At 25.5% G+C, this 20535-nt stretch overlaps 3 protein-coding genes and 1 long non-coding RNA gene across 7 annotated transcripts; 2 read left to right on the plus strand and 2 right to left on the minus strand.

Moving 5' to 3' along the window:
- The first annotated feature begins 1215 nt into the window (after nucleotides 1-1215).
- On the plus strand, nucleotides 1216-4232 carry LOC116414806 (uncharacterized). Its single transcript, XR_015295239.1, has 4 exons — nucleotides 1216-1406; nucleotides 1655-1918; nucleotides 2606-2963; nucleotides 3678-4232. It is a non-coding gene; the product is annotated as an uncharacterized LOC116414806 (long non-coding RNA).
- A 1256-nt stretch (nucleotides 4233-5488) lies between these two features.
- LOC100871825 (zinc finger protein 532) lies at nucleotides 5489-9008 on the minus strand. 2 transcript variants are annotated; one of them, XR_004225340.2, is made up of 6 exons: nucleotides 8577-8717; nucleotides 8341-8498; nucleotides 8121-8263; nucleotides 7273-8027; nucleotides 6606-7198; nucleotides 5489-6521 (listed from the first exon to the last, which is right to left on the minus strand). XR_004225340.2 is itself a non-coding variant. In XM_031917931.2 (5 exons), the coding sequence occupies exons 1-5, from the start codon at nucleotides 8669-8671 to the stop codon at nucleotides 6817-6819; spliced, it is 1533 nt and encodes a 510-aa protein (XP_031773791.1). In that variant the 5' UTR covers nucleotides 8672-9008; the 3' UTR covers nucleotides 6568-6816. The 2 variants fall into 2 exon arrangements, 1 of the variants encoding a protein (XP_031773791.1); XM_031917931.2 differs by lacking the exon at nucleotides 5489-6521 and having other exon boundaries at nucleotides 6568-7198; nucleotides 8577-9008.
- Nucleotides 9009-9162: 154 nt separating this feature from the next.
- On the plus strand, nucleotides 9163-19733 carry Tnks (tankyrase). Of its 3 annotated transcripts, XM_086917805.1 has the most exons (13): nucleotides 9163-9270; nucleotides 11941-12253; nucleotides 12574-12776; nucleotides 12857-13182; nucleotides 13267-13520; nucleotides 13598-13931; nucleotides 14033-14163; nucleotides 14239-14467; nucleotides 14569-14954; nucleotides 15037-15489; nucleotides 15567-16093; nucleotides 16240-16589; nucleotides 16688-19733. In XM_086917805.1, exons 2-13 carry the CDS (start codon nucleotides 12061-12063, stop codon nucleotides 16926-16928), a joined length of 3627 nt encoding a protein of 1208 aa, XP_086773931.1. In that variant the 5' UTR covers nucleotides 9163-9270; nucleotides 11941-12060; the 3' UTR covers nucleotides 16929-19733. The 3 variants fall into 3 exon arrangements, with proteins under 3 accessions (XP_086773931.1, XP_003696017.2, XP_086773932.1); XM_003695969.4 differs by lacking the exon at nucleotides 9163-9270 and having other exon boundaries at nucleotides 10642-12253; XM_086917806.1 differs by lacking the exons at nucleotides 9163-9270; nucleotides 13598-13931; nucleotides 14033-14163 and having other exon boundaries at nucleotides 10642-12253.
- Nucleotides 9286-11648, minus strand: LOC147658426 (uncharacterized). Its single transcript, XM_086917809.1, is given in 8 exon segments — nucleotides 9286-9593; nucleotides 9663-9887; nucleotides 9963-10356; nucleotides 10435-10628; nucleotides 10732-10874; nucleotides 10953-11106; nucleotides 11165-11462; nucleotides 11539-11648. Coding segments are annotated over 8 exon segments (1650 nt in total). The 5' UTR covers nucleotides 11629-11648; the 3' UTR covers nucleotides 9286-9441.
- Nucleotides 19734-20535: the final 802 nt, after the last annotated feature.

Consider the following 20535-nt stretch of genomic DNA (forward strand, 5'->3'; position numbering starts at 1 on the left):
ATATGAACGTCATAACAACGACTTTTAGCGAGAAAATCTTTAAATCGTTTTGTTGCAAAATTTGTCCTCGACTTTTAATCGGATATTGATTCAATAATCAGCATCATTTTAATACATTCTTTATTATAAAAAATATATAATAATATATATTTTTATTTAAATTTTATTTTAAATGAAATATTTATTATAAATAATAAATATAATATAAATATAAATTATATTTTTGATTTTATAAATATAATACTTCTTTTAATAACTGCTGGAATTTTTATTCTGAACTATTATATACTAAACATAAAATTAATTAAAATCAAGAGAAATATCTTGAAGATAAAAAAATTATCTATAATAAATTATAGATAAAGATATAGTGATTTGAATGATTTTTTTAATCAAATCAAATTGTTAAAAATGAACAATTTTATTGAAACGATTTAATTTCTTTCAATTGAATCATTATTGAGACGATTAATTTCAATTGAATCATTATTTATAAATAACAATTTATTATACAATATTATATATTATATATTATATACAATAACATAATTTATTAAGAAAAACTTAAATTATTGTTAATTTAACACAGAGAAATCATATAAATAGTTAAAAGATATTATTATCTAGATAACTTAATAAATTGAATACTTTTGTACAATGTTTTTTATACCAAATAAGTTTTATAATAACAATTTTTTTCATATTTTTAATAGCCTACATATATCCTTATAGTTCCAATTACGCAATATATCTTTTTATCATCACTTTATATAAATTTATTTTTTTATATTTAAAGAATATGTAATGATAATATAAATTTTATGCTCAAAATATTGTTAACAATAATAAACAATAATAATCTTTCATACATCCTTTTTCTACAGACCGTAAAGAATACGATATAAAATAAAATCATATTAATATAATAATATAAATATATAAAAATATATATATAATATAATAATGTATCATAAAAAATCAAACGAATCAACTCTAGCTAAATTAATCATTGATTTTTATAGAGTACTAAAATATTAAATATTAAAATATTTTGATATTATAAAATTAAAAAACTTTCAGAAATATAAATTTGATCATTCTGAGCGATTTCAATTTTGAACGATCGCGCGTATAAACGGATTATAGGAATAAAAACCTAACAAATATAAATACCTACCTATCCTTAATAATAGGTAGATATTAGTTTATTATAATTTTTCTAGTTAAATAACCTCAACTCAAAACAAAATACTTTGTAATTTATAAATGTTTTCATTTCTTTCTTTAAAGTTTGAATATTGTATGTAAGAATAGGTTAAAAGAACTATTATTAAAAAAAAGAAAAGAGAAAAAATTGGCAAAATGAAACATTTACAAAGTTTACGAAATAAATTTTCATAATATAGGTAACTAATATTCATTTGAAATTTCATAATTATAATAATAATTCATATTAATAATAAACAATATTCTTTCATACAATAACATTTTTATAAAAATAGTATTTATTTAACGTTATCTTAAATATTTGATCAAAATTATTTAATTTTATCTTTGTAAAATAATCTTCAAAAATTATTTATTCCTAATGTATAAAATACAAACGAATCTATATATGCTTACTGTATATATACATATATATATTTTTTTATAGAAGTTTCATGTTTGAATTGAATAAGCCTGAAGAAGTCAATCATTCAATAAAAAAAATATGAAATAAAAAAACATTGCCATGCCATGTACCTCGTCAGATGTATTTGTACCCCTGTCAGATGCATATGACTGATCGATTGATATAGATTCTTATTTCAATTTTTCGAAATTGTAATTTTTTCCCCAAAAATGTGTTTTTGAACTCGAATGTCAACCACACGTGGACGATTAAAGTTGACTGATTATCTATCCGAACAATATAAAGGTAAATTTTTGATCAGTTAAAATGATCATCGATCATTTACACTATTCTCAATTAGTCTAGATTTATATCTTCGAAACTAATTAAAATTTACAAAAATAATATAAAAACTTCATAAAAATAGGCTATATAATAAAAATAAATTAGATAAAATAATAATACAAAAAAATGGAAATGATTTCTAAAAATTACTAATAATCATAATCTTGTAGATATGTATAAAAAAAATAATTCAACTTTTAAATTAAAGCTCTCTTAAAATAAAATTAAATCATCTCATCATATCAAATAATATCATTTTAAAAGTTTATTTATAATTACAAAAAATTATTTATTATAAAGTTTTGAAAGAAAATCAAATTTTTATGAAAATTGTTTCTAAGAAAAATAAAATAAATAATATTTATTATAAACAAACAATTACTATTAGAAAATTACAAAGAAGATCTTTTCTACTTATTAGTTTCCATTAATCATATGTAGCAAAAGCAATAACATAAATAATTAAAATAATCCTAATTATCCTAATCTTATCTAATAATCCTAATCTTTCAAACAACAATTAATTAGTTGATTAAAAGTATACACAAATACATATTTTTTTACGGAAATTATATTTTTATGACATTATTCGATGATCTAATATTTTGCAAATAATACAAATAAATTGACTTTTTTTTACAATTTCAGATAAATAGAAATCAGTCCTTTAATACAATCACAGAAGGAAAACAACATCGATATTATTAAGAATTTAATTACAATGAAAAATCGGTTAAAGAGAAAGATTGGTTCACGAGATTCACACGTCAAGCGTTTCGCCACGTTACGTTGTATGCAATTCTGCTTGCTATACGGTTGGATGGTCTCCATGAGGGTTGAAGCTGTGGCAAGCCCCATAATAGCCCTCGAGCGAATCCCACCCTCCCCTATGAACAGAAAAGTTTCGAAAGTGTGCACAACCGCAAAGTCGCCGCCCCTTGCATGGCGGGCCGAAATTTGATTATGCCCCTTCCACGTGAATGAATCCAACGGGATTCATCGCTTGGTATCCGTCGATGATTTATGTTGCATCTCCTTCTTTTTTTTCTTTTATATTTCCTTACTATGCCGACAAGTTGTCTTTGTCATTGTTTGCCAATGAAACCGCACGCGTACTGTACTAAAAGTCACTGTTCAGAATTTTTCTTTGAAGATTAGGAAATTTCATTTCAAATATATTATGGAGAGTAATAAAAATTTGGAAAGTTTAATTTGAAATAAGATATTTTTATTTGTTTTAATTATTAATTATTAATTGCTATGACAATTTAAAAAAATTTAATAAGAATTTATTGGTTAAAGCGAGGAATGATTGAATTTCAAATATGAAAATTACAAATATTCAAATTTTAATAGGTATTGCAAACTTAAACAAAAGCAAAATCGCAAACGTTATGATCATAAATATTACAATTACAATTACGTATTCTAAATGCAGCTATTGAAATTGCTTTTAAATGCATCGAAATTTCGCATATCGTATAAATATATATAATAAAAATATAGGATATAATAATTAGAATTGCATATATATATATATATATATATATATATATATATATATATATATATATATATTGTGAATATATATTGTATTGTATATAAATGTATTGTATATAATTGGGAACATTGAAATTATAAGATATAATATCAAATCTTACAATCTCAATTGTAATCAAAAAATCAAGTTATAATTGACTTTTGACTTTTTTTGTTACAGGATGAAACAAGAGAACACAAACTTCAAGTCCGATTCTTTTTGATCATGGTCATGGTTTATCTCGTCAGCTATTAATCAAAAGGACCAGGAATTTCCACGCGAGTGATTCCTTCATTGAAGAGAGGACATAGGATAGATAGATTCTATAAAAGATCATTCTGCCAGATGGCCCGTGCCCGCAACGAACAGAGAATTTCTTCTTTTCATTCTTTTCTTCCTCAACTTTTCTTTTTACTTGTCCATGGTATAACCATAATGCAACGTTTTTCACGGTTTTCTATCTCAAGAACGTATATACACATATTCTATATTTTCATAATATTTTTTTTTTCTATGTAAAAATTTGGATATATATCCTTTATGATCAATTATGTTTTATATAATTATATTTTAAATTAAATGTAATATTTAATTTATGCATAATTTTTATAAAGAATGTATATTTCTATTTTATAGTTTTTTTTAAAATAATTCTTCTATTGTTATTTTTTATTTTCTTTATTTTAATTCATTAATAGGAAGAAATAAAATGAAATTGAATATTTTATTATTTCAGATTTCTAATATTTTTATTTGCACGAAAAAAATGGAAATGATAAAATAAACACAATAATATATAATTATAAACTCGATTATCGAATCATCAGTTTTATCAGTTTAAAAAAAAAATTTCATATGTTTGTTAAAAATATAATAAACAGCATAAGAAATAACAACTGCGAAGTATTGTCGACATTTTAATATTGTAAAAATATTCATTCATATCATGAATAATCGGAAAGGAATCCTAATTCGCAAATATCGATCACCATATTTGATGGCAGAACAACCTTTTGCCAAAAAATATTTGACGAAATATGGCGTGCAAATTTAATATCCCAACAGTGGGATATCCCTTTTCAATATTTCTTCATTGATGCCTTCGTTGTTATGTTCCAATACCTTTGCGAAAATATAACTGCGTGAAATATTACAAATACACAAATCGGTCATCAATAGTCAAAATTTCGCGGCTATAGAAACATAAAATTTGTGGTCTGATGAAATAAGTATTAAATATTTAGAATTTATTTTACATATATTCAGCAATTAAAATGAGATTTTTTTATTAAAACTTATTTAAAATAACTTAAAATAAAATTTAAAATATAACAGATTAATTTGATTAAATTTTAATTTAAATTTGAACATTATAGATAAAATTTAAATATTAGATTTTTAATTTTTAAATTTTTAATATTAAATTTGAAAATTAAAATTCTTTTTTTTAATTTTGAATTATTTTATTGCATTAAATAATTTAAAATATACATTTTTTTATATTTCATCGAGATTAATTCATTGATATAAATTTTTTATAATATTTAAAAACTTTTATTTTTATCATGTTAATAATCTTCTATAGAATTATGTTTGATTATTTTATATTGATTTTTCTTGTATTTTATATTTTCTCTGAGAAAAATTTAATTCTAATAACCAACAAATATAAGAATCTTGAAAAATGCTTTTGAATTTTATTTTTATATTTTAGGTAAAAAGGAATTAAAATATACTTCATATCTCTTTTCTATACAAGAATCTCTAGTCGTTCACGGGAAATCATACGATTTGTCACGCAACAACCTTCACCAACCTTAATTTTCACGGAACTTGAAAAGAAATGCATCCATACAAAATTTACCATTTAGCTACTGTGGAAAACCATAGCGAATTTATAGTGCTTTTTTTCTTTAACTCAATGATAACCTGGTCAACTATCGTTTCATATTATATCATTAACAGAGCGTCACTAAATACATACGTGAATATACATTTTTAATACAAAATTTGTATTTTTTTTTATTATTATTAATTTTTATAAATACAACTTTAAAATGTTTCAAAGTTTCTGATTACAAGTTTTTTTATAATATATAATAGAAGATAATATAAAACAATCTTCATTATTGAGAATATACTATTTCTAAGAAATCTAAAATAATAAATAAAAATTTGATAATTCAAATATAATTCTCATAATTTTTAAACAAATTTTTTTCTTTAGATGCAATCCTTACATGCAATATATTCATTCTAACTTTCTTAATCCAAAAAGATATCTTTAAACTGTTAATACCAAGAACTAGCCAAAAGAATGTACTTGACTTGAGAAAAGTCAAAAATCGACAATAGAACACGAGCCACGCCCAAGTGCCGATGATCGAGCGCAACAAAACGATCCGATTTTGTTCGGGATGCAGAGAAAACAGCGGCAACACATGAATGGAAGTAAAGGTGTTGGTTGAGGTACAAGCAGTTTTCCTTTTTTCACAAGTAAATTTGACTAGCTAAATAAATACATTGAAGCCGGCTACGTTTGAAGTGGTTCTCGTTGACAGGATGACCATGAACATCGATGCGATTGTTCCGTCATGGATAGTCGGCTTCTTTTCAAGATCCGCTCGTTTGCCCTCATTTCTTTCTCTCTTTTTCCTTCTCATTCCACTATCGTTGTCAAAAACTGCCGAATGTTCCTTTCGGAAAAATCAAGATCATTCCACGCATATTCTATCAATTTCGAGTACAAAGAGCCAACTCAAAGAAATCCGTTTGCTATTATTTTCATTTTTTGATCTTTGCAATAATGTTAAAAAACATTTATGTTATTATCAATAGAGATATTTTATACTTGTCATTAAAACTTATGTTTCGTTTCGTTTGCCTTATGTGGATTCGATGAAAATATTTTTTTTCTTACAACAATATCTCAACAATCAAATCCACTCTTCCTTTCAAATTCTTCAAATGTTGTACATTTATTTGTAAAAAAAAATGCTCATCGTCTTACAACTATTACAGTCACTGAAATAAAAACAAATTAATTATTTGAAAGAAAAGAGAGACAAAGTAATTATTTAAGAATTTAATAATTTTATCTAAACATACATAATCTTTCTCTGCCTCGTCATTGGCTACAAATGCCAATAAAATTAAACAAATTTGTACACGTTATACAATGGTTTCCGCGTATAGGAACCTTACCGATTAAATAATGTCGCTCTAAGCGTAAATATTACAATATTCAATTTGACACAGCCGGGAATCAAAGAATTGAATTATATTTGTATAAACATTATTTTACTAAATTAATTATAATCTACGATTCACCGTGTGTTTTTAAATGTATTTTTAAAGTAGTTCTATTAATAAAAGCTTTAGAACATACGGGACAAGAGTGTGCACGGGATAAGTGATATTTTAAATGTTCATTGAGTTGTATGCTTGTTTTAAATAATTTTTTACAAATATTGCATTTATGTTCCTCCTCACTATCTTCTTCCAAATGAGTTCTAGTATGTTTATCTACTTCACCAACATTATCAAATTCCATAGAACATACTCTACAACTGAACTTTACAGCTCGAAGAATACCTATTTGACTACCAGTTAATGGATTAGGTACTGGAAATATATTATTAGTACTATCACCAATACTACATCTTAATCCTTCTTTCTTTTTATGGGAATTTATATGATTCCTGTAAAAATATTTTTAGGTTACAATTTAAAAAAATATGTTGTATTAAGATATTCTAATTTTCATAAAAACTACCTGTAGGCTTGTTCATTTCTAAAAGTAATGTTACAACTGACACAACGATAATCTTGCTGCATTTGTTGTGTTAAAGATGGAGCAGTTACTTGTAAGATTGTGTTCTGTAATTTTATTGTAGGATGAACAATTAAATAATGCTGTCTAACATCTTCCTTGAGTTCAAATGTTTCTGTACACGTATGACACTTATAAGGATACAATGGATCTGTGCTAACATGTAATCTTATATGCTTATCATAAGTTACTTGTGAACTACATTCAGTTTGGCACATATCACATATAAAATGAGTCTTAGTATGAAGATATAAAGATTGTGAAGATGAAAAAGTTTTATGACACATAGTACAAATATTTTTCTCTTCTTGATTATCATTTTTTTTCATTATATAATATTTATCACAGTGTTCACATTGAAATGCTGGTTTTGAATCATAAATAGATTTTTTTAATTTACATCCACCCTTTGCACAAATTGCTTTTCTATTAAATTTGTTTAGAGATTGATCTCTTTGACTCATATTATTTTCTGAAAACTGTTGACTTCCTTTTATTAGTTGTGCCAACATTTTAAGTTTTTTTGATCTTGGACATGGTTTCCCATATATTTTATCTATTTGTATTGTTAAACAATATGATTTTTTTCCTATTTTTGCTTTTGGATACAATTCAGATTTTATATGAGCAGATCCATTTAATGATATTTTATTATCAGAAGATGTATCTATTTTATCTTGCCCATTTATTTTATCAGCCTATAACATATTTTTTTAGTTATTAAGTTATTTTTAGTTTTTAAGTTATTAAGTGATATACATAAAATTTAAAAGAAAAATAAAATTATTTACATTTTCTACTAATTGAATACAAGGGCTTAGTGGTGGAGTTACTAAACTTTGCGAATCATTATCTAATTTTTTTTGCTTTAACGGTGGAGTTTTAGGTGATTCAGTTTCAGATCCATTTTCAATTTTACGTTTTTTTTGGTCATCTATAATAAAGAATATATTTTCATTAATATATATATATATTGAAAAAATTAAAAAATTTAATTATTGTTATACATACCATCTATTTTATTAAAAATAGTTGGAACAGCATTAGAAACCAGTTCTTTTAAATCATTAAAACTCGTTTTGTCAAAATGCAATTCACAGAGATAAATTACTTTATTACTTTCAGTATTTTCGATCAATTGACAATTCTTTAACCATTCATTTCTTTGACTGGAAATATAAATATAAATAAAATCATAAATATATAACTAAGTCTCATAAAATAATCATAAAGACATAAATACTCACTCTATTTCTTCGGGAAAACGGAACAATAAAATATCTTTCCCTTCAATTTTTGTATTTTCATTTGAAAGACAACCATGTGCTTCACAGGTTAACATTTTATTGGTTTAAAAAATTTCTTTTAAACAAATATAATTTTTCATAAAAAAAATAATGATAAACTTAGTAAATAAAAACAAAATTGTATAATATAAGTTATAACCTAAAATCTGAAAATTTTATACAGATATTGTAGCTAATATTTGGAGCCAAAAATTTACAAAAATAATAAAAAATAAATATTATTTAATAAATAGAAACCAATTGCATTTAAAAAGAGATAGTAATAATAATATTATATTACACAATGTAAACGGCTACAGATTAGTTGGGTGAATGAAATTTAACCAATCACGTTTTTCCCATGCTGCTTGTCATAGTTTATATACATCGATTGGTTATCTTTTTATGCAACTGATCTCTCTAAACATTTATTATATTGCATTTTGAAATAAGATTACGCAAATCTATTTGAAAAAAGAAATTTATAAAAATGGATTGATATATAATTTTTACATAAATAAAGTAAAAACAAATAATACTTGCAATTCTTGATTTGATTCTTCTGTATTTTTCAAATAAGTATATATAATTATTCTAAGTAGTGTTAAAAATTGGGATTGTCATTAACTGAATTGAAAACCGATTGAAAAAACATGTAAGAAAAACAAACTATTGTAAAAATAGAATTTAATTTAACATGTACATATTTTATATATTATTATACATTTATATATATTATTATACATTCTTTCCAATTATTTTCATGTCTATTTTTCCTTGAATTGTATTGCATTGCATTCTTCTAACCTTGAATTATTAAATTAAATTAAGACAAAAAATCTAGTACATTTATAATTTTGCAAGAAAAATTATCAAAAACTTCTTTCATTGCAACATCTATATTATCACTTGTAGTTTAAATGTTAAAATTCTTTGATATTATGTTTTTTCTATTCGGAGTAGATGTAGCATTTTTATCTAAAAAGACAAAATATTTATGTTTAATTACTAACACATTAATTACTTCTTTTGTAAATATATATAAACCTTTGAAATAATTTCCTCTTAAATCATTAATAGAAAATAATCTAGAATACTTTGGGGAAATTTTCATTTTATTAGGAGAATTTCTTCTATAAATTAATAATTGTCTTTGAGGAGATTTGTAATTTGTTGTAGTATTTTCTTTATTATCATTAAGTTGATATCTTGATTTTTTAAATGAATCAAAAGAATTGCATTTGTATCTTTTAAATAAATGTTTATATTTCCCTGAAAAATGAATTCCCTGTTATAACAATTATAGATCTTATTTATAAATATTGTTTATTTTATAAAAAATAATACCTTTTATTGGAGAGATTAATATTTTTTTTGATATTTCCTCATCATTTATATAGTTATCAGTAAAAATATTGAATTTTGGTGAAATTAAAATTGTTTTTAGATTTATAAAGGATAAGAAATTTTTATCTAATTTATAGTTTATACTTTTCTCTTGTAAACTATATTTGATATTACTTGATAAGCTATCAGAAATTTCTATCATAAGATTTTGAAATGTTTTTTCCATGCACTTAATTGTTTCACAATATTCAATTATTTTTGGATTCCAATGTGATATGTCTGATAACTTATTTTCTTTTAAATAATATTGTAGTTGTTTTAATACTTGATTAATAATTGATAATAAAACATGAAATACTAAGCATCCATTTATATATAATTCATTATTATTACTCTTTAAATAAAATATATTATGAATTATATATATAATTTTTTTAATATTAAATAGTAATCTAATTTTTATACTTTTTACCTGAATATTATTATTTAAACGTAGTGAAAGTATTTCATTATTTATTTTTGGAAGATTTTTTCCATCAAAGAATTTAAAATAACGTAAATTTAAAATTAAATCATATAATGTATTACTGAGAATTTTTAATTTTTGTAGTTTCATATTTTTTTGCTTTAAAAATTTAATATTTTGATCAATACTTTTTTTCCATACTGCAAATTTAAATTCAGATATATATTATAATTTATTTTTAAATTATTATAATTATAATTTAATTTTTAAATTATTTATTAATATAAATTATTAAATACAAACAATTTATAATTTCTGCATCATCAAGGTTTGTTAATCGCTTTGCTATTAATGGATTAACTGAAAATATAGACATTAATTTTTCTATATTCTCTTTTACTTCAAAGATAGCAGTTTGAACTTTTGCTAAATCAGTAGATTTACATCTAAAAAGTTATTTTTTATATAAAACACATATTTTAATATATATATAATTTTTGAAGTATTAAATAAAAATGTTTTACTGCATATAATATTCAAAGGATTTTAAATTTAATTTTATATTTTCATGAAATTTAAAAATAGTATTATTCCTTTTTGTATTTATTATATTAAAATATGTTTGAGTTATGTATTTATTATCACCAATATTAGGAGCTCGTAACAATTGTATTTGACCTATAAAAAATTAATTACTAATATATAATAAAATACTTATAGTACTAATTTTTTTTACATTTATTAATAATATAAGCTCTTAAGCTAATTTCTGATATTTTCCACATAAGAATTAAAATTTTTCTTCCTCCTGCTTGTAACAAATGAGACATAATTATTGGTGGAAAATTTATATCTGAATTTTCAGTTGCTAAAATTTTTAAATATTCTGTTATTTCTATACGATATTTTTTTTCATCCATTTTATTTAAAAGTGGCCATATGACCATTTTTTGAAAGCGTGTTGCATTATGCACAGATAACAAATAATGAGAAATATGAATAAAACCTAAAGTATTTGGTTTATTAAACATTTCCTACAAAAACTTTATTACATTAAAAATATAAATACTAATTATATATCATAAATAAATTTCATTTTGATTGTAATACCTTATTAAAGCTTTTTTTACATTCATAAGATGCAGGCACAACTTGCATAAGTAAAAATACATTTTTATAAAAAGATTCATTAATCTCCATAATTCTTTATTTTTTTAATTAAATTATTTTATAACTATATACAATAACTCTACTGTTATTTTTATGAATCAGACATAAGTTCTCCTAAAGGATATTAGGAAAAAAATATTTGTATACAAAATACAAGTTCATAATTGTATATGTAAAAATATATATATGAATATGCGTAAATATAATAAATATTAAATATATAACAAGAGAAAGTCTATTAAATAGTCATAATAAGAAGTACTATTTACACTGATAGTTCTATATTTTAATGCTAATAGAATTACTTCATACAACGGATTTTTAAAAAATGAGCACTTCTAGGTATAAGGCGGCGCCACTGGATTGTACCATAGCAACTCATCTCGATGTCGTGAAAGCTTTCAACACTATGAGTCAGTGAAGTGTATCTGTCGGACAGTGGCGTGAAAATGGCGGTGTAAAATGGCAGGACGTAGATCGACGTTGACAAATGCCGATTCCCTATCGGGATCTGGAAACACTGATCCTTTAAGGGAATTATTTGAAGCATGTAAAACTGGAGACCTTGCGAGGGTGAAGGCGTTGGTTACACCAAAGACGGTCAATGCTCGAGACACTGCCGGACGCAAGTCCACCCCTCTGCATTTTGCAGCTGGTAAGAATAATTTTTGCATCAACTTCTTTTTTTCTTCTGCATTGACAAAATTAAATAAATAACTTGATATTTTCCTTGCTTTATCATCTACAATTGAAAATATGGGATTTTATTGTCACATCATGAATGCAAAACAATTCAAACACTTAGTTTTCAATGTTGTCATTTTATAATTCAAATAATAATTTTTTGAATTTAATTACATCTATAACAAACCGAAATATATTTTTTAATATGATATAATTATTATAATAAATATTATATTCTTCATGGTGTTTTGAAATTTATTTAGGTATTCATTTTCTATTTTTAATACACAGGTTATGGTAGGATAGATGTAGTAGAATTTCTGCTTTCTGCTGGAGCATCTATTCAAGCACGTGATGATGGAGGTTTACATCCCTTACATAATGCTTGTTCCTTTGGACATTCTGATGTTGTAAGACTTCTCTTAGAAGCAGGAGCTAATCCTAACACTAGAGACAATTGGAATTATACTCCTTTGCACGAAGCTGCAATTAAAGTATGATTTTTTTTATCTGATTTATTATTTTTTATCCATTTTTTATAATTTTATTAAATTTTATACATTGATTATTTTAGGGTAAAATAGATGTTTGTATTGCTCTGCTACAACATGGAGCAGATGCTAATATAAGAAATACAGAAGGAAAAACAGCATTAGAATTGGCAGATCCTGCAACCAAACCAGTATTAACAGGAGAATATAAAAAAGATGAATTGTTGGAAGCAGCAAGATCTGGAAATGAAGAGCGTCTTTTACAACTTTTAAATCCTTTGAATGTAAATTGTCATGCAAGTGATGGCAGAAGATCTACTCCGTTGCATTTAGCTGCTGGATACAATAGATCTAGACTGGTGCAAATTTTATTACAAAATGGTGCAGATGTACATGCAAAAGATAAAGGGTAAATTCTTGTAGTTATAATATATTCTATGATAATTATTAAAAGTTGATATAAAATAATTAATTTACAATAATGATGTTATAGAGGTCTTGTTCCACTTCACAATGCTTGTTCATATGGTCACTTTGAAGTGACTGAAGCACTTCTTAAACACGGTGCAGCGGTTAATGCCAGCGATTTATGGGCATTTACTCCATTACACGAAGCTGCTAGCAAATCCAGAGTTGAGGTGTGCTCATTACTTTTAAGTGAGGGTGCCGATCCGACTCAATTAAACTGCCATAGTAAAAGCGCCATTGATGTAGCCCCAACATTGGAATTACAAGAAAGATTGGCATGTATGTTTTCTATGTTAAGACTATTCTTCTAGAAAAGCACACAGAACATGATTTTGTTAGATACACTTTAATTGTAGACGAATACAAGGGACACTGCCTCTTGGATGCCTGCAGGCAGGCAGATCTTACTAAATTAAAAAAGTACCTGTCCCCAGAAGTTGTAAACTTTAAACACCCATATACTAGGGATACACCACTGCACTGTGCCGTTGCATCTCCTTATCCCAAGAGAAAACAAGTAATAGAATCTTTAATTAGGAAAAATGCTGCCTTAAATGAGAAAAATAAAGACTTTCTTACACCTCTTCATGTTGCTACTGATCATTCTCATTATGATGCAATGGATGTGCTACTTAGACATAATGCAAAAGTCAATGCTTTAGATGGATTAGGGCAAACTGCACTACACAGGTACCGTGAATTGTCTAGTTTTGTCTTTAAAGTTTTTTATTTTTTTTATTTTATGAAAAAAGATGTAATTTCTTTACTTAAAAATATTGTTGCATAAACAGGTGTGTTAGAGAAGACAATGTGCAAGCTTGCAGAATATTGTTATCATACAATGTTGATCCATCTATAGTATCACTTCAGGGCTATACTGCAGCACAAGTAGCTGCAGAAAATGTCCTTAAAATATTACAAGGTTCGAAACTAATTCACTTTAGATACAAAGACTTTTCAACCGAAGAATGTTTCTGTTCTCATTTTTGTTTTATAGACCCACCAAGTGGGACAGACGATGCGGAAGCGCAATTGTTAGAAGCAAGTAAGTCTGGTGATTTAGCGGCAGTAGAAAGAATTTTACGTACGAATCCATTGGCTGTTAATTGTCGTGACTTAGATGGTCGACACTCCACACCGCTACATTTTGCAGCGGGATTTAACAGAGTGCCTGTAGTCGAATATTTACTAGCACATGGAGCAGATGTACACGCCAAAGATAAAGGGTTAGTAGTTTATTATATAATTTATAAAAATTAATTATAAATATTATTTATAAAAATTCAAAAATATTAATTGAAACAAATTTTTAATTTCATATATTTAGTGGACTTGTTCCCTTACACAATGCCTGCTCTTATGGTCATTACGAAGTAACGGAATTGTTAGTAAAACATGGTGCATCAGTGAATGTTGCGGATTTATGGAAATTTACTCCACTTCATGAAGCTGCTGCTAAAGGAAAATATGAAATAGTTCGCTTATTATTAAGACACGGAGCAGATGCGACTAAAAAAAATAGAGATGGTGCAACACCTTTAGATTTGGTAAGAGATGGTGACCAAGATGTAGCCGACTTATTACGAGGGAATAGCGCACTTTTAGATGCAGCAAAAAAAGGAAATTTAGCAAGAGTGCAACGACTTGTTACACAAGATAATATTAATTGCAGAGATGCACAAGGTCGTAATAGTACTCCATTACACTTAGCCGGTAAGTTTTATTTATTTTTAAATTGTTCATCTTTCTTTTGATATTAGTTCGTATACAATTTAATCTGCTTATATTTTAATAGCGGGATACAATAATTTGGAAGTAGCCGAATTCTTGCTTGAACGTGGAGCAGACGTAAATGCTCAAGATAAAGGAGGATTGATTCCTTTGCATAATGCTTCGAGTTATGGTCATTTAGATATAGCTGCATTACTTATTAAATATAATACTGTAGTAAACGCTACTGACAAATGGGGCTTTACACCACTTCACGAAGCAGCTCAGAAAGGCAGGACGCAATTATGTGCCCTTCTTTTGGCTCATGGTGCGGATCCTTTTTCAAAAAACCAAGAAGGACAAACTCCTTTAGATCTTGCTAGTGCTGATGATGTAAGATGCTTATTACAAGATGCTATGGCTTCACAGCAAGTAGTACCATCGATACCATCTGGTAATAATGGCGTTGGAGTTGCCATTAATTTAAATAGTAATGGTAATAATACTATTAATAGTAGACCGCCCAGTATCGTTGCGGGTAAATATGTTTCAAATTTTTCAATTATATTTTTATATTTACATATTTGTTTATTATTGAAAATTGTTTATTATTAGTTCCAGTTACACCACCACCATCACTTACTCAAGAAACCGTAATTATGCCTTCTGGTACAGCTATGACTTTGTGTGTTCCACTTGCAAGACCATCTTCTTGTTTGAGTCCAATGCCACCATCTGAAATATGTTCTGAAAGGGATTCCAAAGATTCTAAAGATAATTCAAATATCACGACTGTGGCTGGTTTCCTTCAGAGCCTCAGTTTAGAACATTTATTAGAATTATTCGAACGTGAACAAATTACATTAGATATATTAGCAGAAATGGGTCACGAGGATTTAAAACAAGTTGGAGTGTCTGCATATGGTTATAGACACAAATTAATCAAAGGCATGGAAAAACTTTTAAACACAACTGCTGGTACTCCTTGGCAACCAACTATTACGCCAGGAACATTGTTGGTAGACTTATTAGCAGAGGATAAAGAATTTCTAGCTGTTGAGGAAGAAATGCAAAGTACAATTAGACAACATAGAGATAATGGTCATTCTGGCGGTATATTTTCTCGATATAACATAGTTAGGGTACGTTTTAAATTAAATTATAAGATTGTTTATTTATAATCTATGTAACATTATTATATCTTATTAAGTTTAAAATTAATAATAATACTATAATAATAATATAATAGTAATAATTAATAATCAGTTTATAATTTTTTTCGAAATAGATACAAAAAGTGCAAAATCGTAAATTATGGGAACGTTATGCGCATAGAAGACAAGAAGTAGCTGAAGAAGTTGGTGCTGCAGCACCTTCTTCTCCAAGTACTGGATCTAGGACTACTCCTGGATCGAGTTTACCACAAGCAAATGAGAGAATGTTATTTCATGGTAGTCCATTTATTAATGCCATCGTTCAAAAGGGTTTCGATGAACGACATGCGTATATTGGCGGTATGTTTGGCGCTGGAATTTATTTTGCTGAGCATAGTAGCAAAAGTAATCAATATGTATATGGAATATGTGGTGGTACTGGTTGTCCTGCTCATAAAGATCGAAGTTGTTATATCTGTCACAGGTCAGTTGTTTATATAAAAAAACAAGTAATTTTTATTATTTCTGAACTACTTAATTTTTATTATTATTCTTTAAATTTTTATTACATAATATTTATAGACATTTATTACTCTGTCGTGTCACACTCGGCAAATCATTTCTGCAATTCTCTGCAATGAAAATGGCTCATGCACCACCCGGACACCATAGCGTAATGGGTAGACCATCTCAAGGTGGTTTAGCTTTCCCTGAATATGTTGTCTATAGAGGTGAACAAGCATATCCAGAATATCTTATCACATACCAAATAGCGAGACCTCAACAAGAAAATGGTGGAAACGAAAGTGTCGAAGAACGGTGATCAGAAGAGTCTAGCCCAGCGGCAAGATTGCGAAGTCTTTGTTGCTGCCAAAGACCTCGAACGTGTAACACTTTGTCTTGAATCTGGTTAAAACAAATTATGATTTCATTTTGGAATCAATTCTTCCATTTTTTATCTTCTTTAAATGAAATAGAGAAAATAATTCGAATGAATCTATAATACAGTGATAGGTGAATTTCAATGATATACGTGGACTAGTCAATAAGTAAATTATTTCCCTTAAAAAAAATGAATTTATTTATTTATTTATTTTTTGAGAGACTATTTAAATTTAATTTTGTTTCTTTAAAAAATTAGCATCCGATTTCACGTTAAGATGATTCTTATATTAATATACATGATTTTTATGCGATCATATGTTTTCGAAAAAATACATAAAAATCGAATGAATGATAAAAAACATGTTAGGAATAATTTTTTATCAAGAATTTTATAGCATATATCTCAAATTTGGATATATTTGTTATATTTTTATGTTTCATCCTTAATTATTTTAATTAAATTGTTGTAATTAAAATAATATTGTCAATATAGCTAGTAACAATTCTATATCTCTTTAAAAAAAAAATGGGAAAAGATAACTTATTTATTGAATGACCTACGTATATAAATCGAATCTATTCATTTAATATTGAAAGAAAAATAAGACAATTGATAGGATATTTAATTTTTAGCATTTATTTTGTGATAATATACTGGTCTAATTCGACCATGCAATCGTATACATGCCTGATTATTGATGTATATTGACTGCAGTGTACATATATCAGTATGAATTAGAATATGTCAAAGACCAGCATGATTTTTTATGTAAATTTATGTGTCGATGAACGTATGTTTATCTTTATATTACTACATACGGAACAATGTTTTAATTATCACATCTATTTGTCAGTTGATTCCAGTGTGATATAAAATATCTTTAAAAAAATCATAAGTTTAATGAAAAAAAAAGATATAATATTTCTATATCTCTGTCAATTTTGAAGTAAATAATTATGCTGGTTAAAGCAATTACTTCAATTACATGCGTTATAGGTAAAGTCTGTGGACAAATATTTAATTTGTAAATAAGTAAAAATTATATATATAAGTTTTCAGAATAATATAATTATGAGCACAATTTATAGAATGGAGTCAATTTATTAATGAAGTTACGTGTGTATGTGAAGAAATATCTTTCTAATATCAAAACGAATTAATTGAATCGAATTATAGATGACTCCGTTCACGGTTAGATTAATTAAAATAATTAATACAACGAATGGTATTATATTTAGTATTCAAATCGCACAGAAATCTTCGTTTCATCGCATAAAATTCAATTCAAATTTTCACTTTAAATTGAATTTTGGACTTTACCTTTAACATGTACATATATAATATGTATTTTATATATTCGGTTGATATTTCGGACATAGAATAAATTCATTCGTGTTATCGACATTATCAACAGGGTTCCTATAAGCTCATAATTTCGAATACTGTATATAAATATATATTTTATTGTACGTACATTTTTTCTTTTTCACGATACACATCGATGACATTCGCGTTTTTATTATTTCTTTACCTATAAGTTTGGATTTTCTTTCTCAGGTGATGAATAATATATGTTATATTTTTTTGTTCAATTTTTATAGCAAGTATATATTTTCATTTCTTAAATACACAACGAAATCAACTCTTTTCTTGTACGTCTATGATCGTATAAACATTAAAATTAAAAATAAAATCGAAATATTTTAATGTCAATATTATTAATACCAATATATATTGATTAAATAAATTAATCAATATATCAGGATTTTATATATTTTATATAATATATAAAAGAAAGAAATGAATTTAAAAGAATGAATTTAATATTCTAATAAATAGAAAAGTATTCTTATTTATATTTATTGCTAAATTAATCTCTTTAGATAATAAAAAAAAATTTTGCTTTGATTGATATTATTCTTATGTTTATGTGTTCAATATGGAGATATTTCATAATAAAAAAGAAAAAAAAGAATTATGCAAATTTAAAATGTGAAGTACAAGAAAATAGATGTTTTTTACGGTATCCGGACTCTTAATAATTATTTAGGTGACGGTTTTATTTATGGGTATATATACTGAATATGTGTTCGATAAAAAGTGCTCAAGAAACTGATGCAACAAATCAACATTTGTTAATTCTGCGATCTTACACGAAGACATGAAGTAATCAAGTATTGTAAACTGACACGTGAAGTAGTTTTGTTCTTGTATTTACTGTATTCGACAGTCAATGAGCGTATTTAATTATTATGCTTTGACTGTAAAAAGATAGACTGATTTTAAGAAAGAAAAAAATGTTATATCGATTTTATATTTTTTTCTCTTCGTTTTCGCTTCATTTCTTATTTTAAATTTAAAAAATATATATATTTACGTTTAAATAAACGTAAATCATAAAAAAATATGCAAAAGAAAATAATTGAAAGAAAAATATCAAATTAATGGTTTTTCTTTGTATAGATATTTTAAATATATCAAATTTTCATTTCTAATGTCGCTTATGACAATAGACTTAACGGAACAAGCTACAGAATAATAGAAAGTTTTATACTGATGAAAGTTTTACTGTGGCTAAGTGTCCTATTACCAAAAGAGCTCATTAATATTTATGTTTGCATATATTGCAATGAAAAAAGTGATTTTATTTTGATCATTAAATAATTCGTATACATTTTTTAAAGTTATACGTCATAGATGCTTTTATTTTATCAAGAATATAAGGTAATATTATGTTTATAATTATGTTTACATGTCATTTTTAAACCCTTCTTATTCTTATGATAAATAATGTAAATTACGTTTTACAAATTGTATAATATAATCAACAAAACAAAATCTTAGCTTATTTTATGATTCATGATTTTTGAATCATAGATTAGATTATATCTCTGTAGTTTCAAAAGATACTTTGAATACATTTAAATATGACAACAAAATATCTACATTATATCGATTCTACGTTATAGAACGATTTATCTACAAATAAATAAAATATGCTATCATGTAATATATGTATCATATTTTTATGGTACATATATTATTTTATTCTTATATTTTTCTAAATAATGTAAACTTAACATTTGGTACCATGTTTAAACATTTTTAACAATATAAATTTTATTATAAATTCAAATTCTAATATATAATAATATATAATAAATTATCAAATATAAAATAGAAACTTTTATGACAAAATAAAAAGTAAAATCTAAATATCTATTAGTTTAATATTATATTCAAGAATATGTTTCAAAAAATTATTATCTAACACATTCAGATAATATAAAGTAGAACGATCACATGATTTGTTATTATTAATATTTCTAAATTTTATTTTTAGGGAATGTCCGGATGAGATATAATAAAAATTCAGGTAAAAATTGATTATTCAATGATTGCCGACATTATTATCCCGTTCTTTTCTTCTTTGCTATTGTATCGACTTCTAGTCTACGAAACGACTCTTGTCACCGAGCTTAGTATAAGAATGCAAACACGTGGACTAGAAGCCTTCTGATTCGTAGATCCGGCAAAATCACGT

The sequence above is a fragment of the Apis florea genome, unplaced genomic scaffold (assembly GCF_048593485.1).
Source record: "Apis florea isolate Af1SG1 unplaced genomic scaffold, ASM4859348v1 contig_2272_pilon, whole genome shotgun sequence".
Classification (NCBI taxonomy): Eukaryota; Metazoa; Arthropoda; class Insecta; order Hymenoptera; family Apidae; genus Apis; species Apis florea.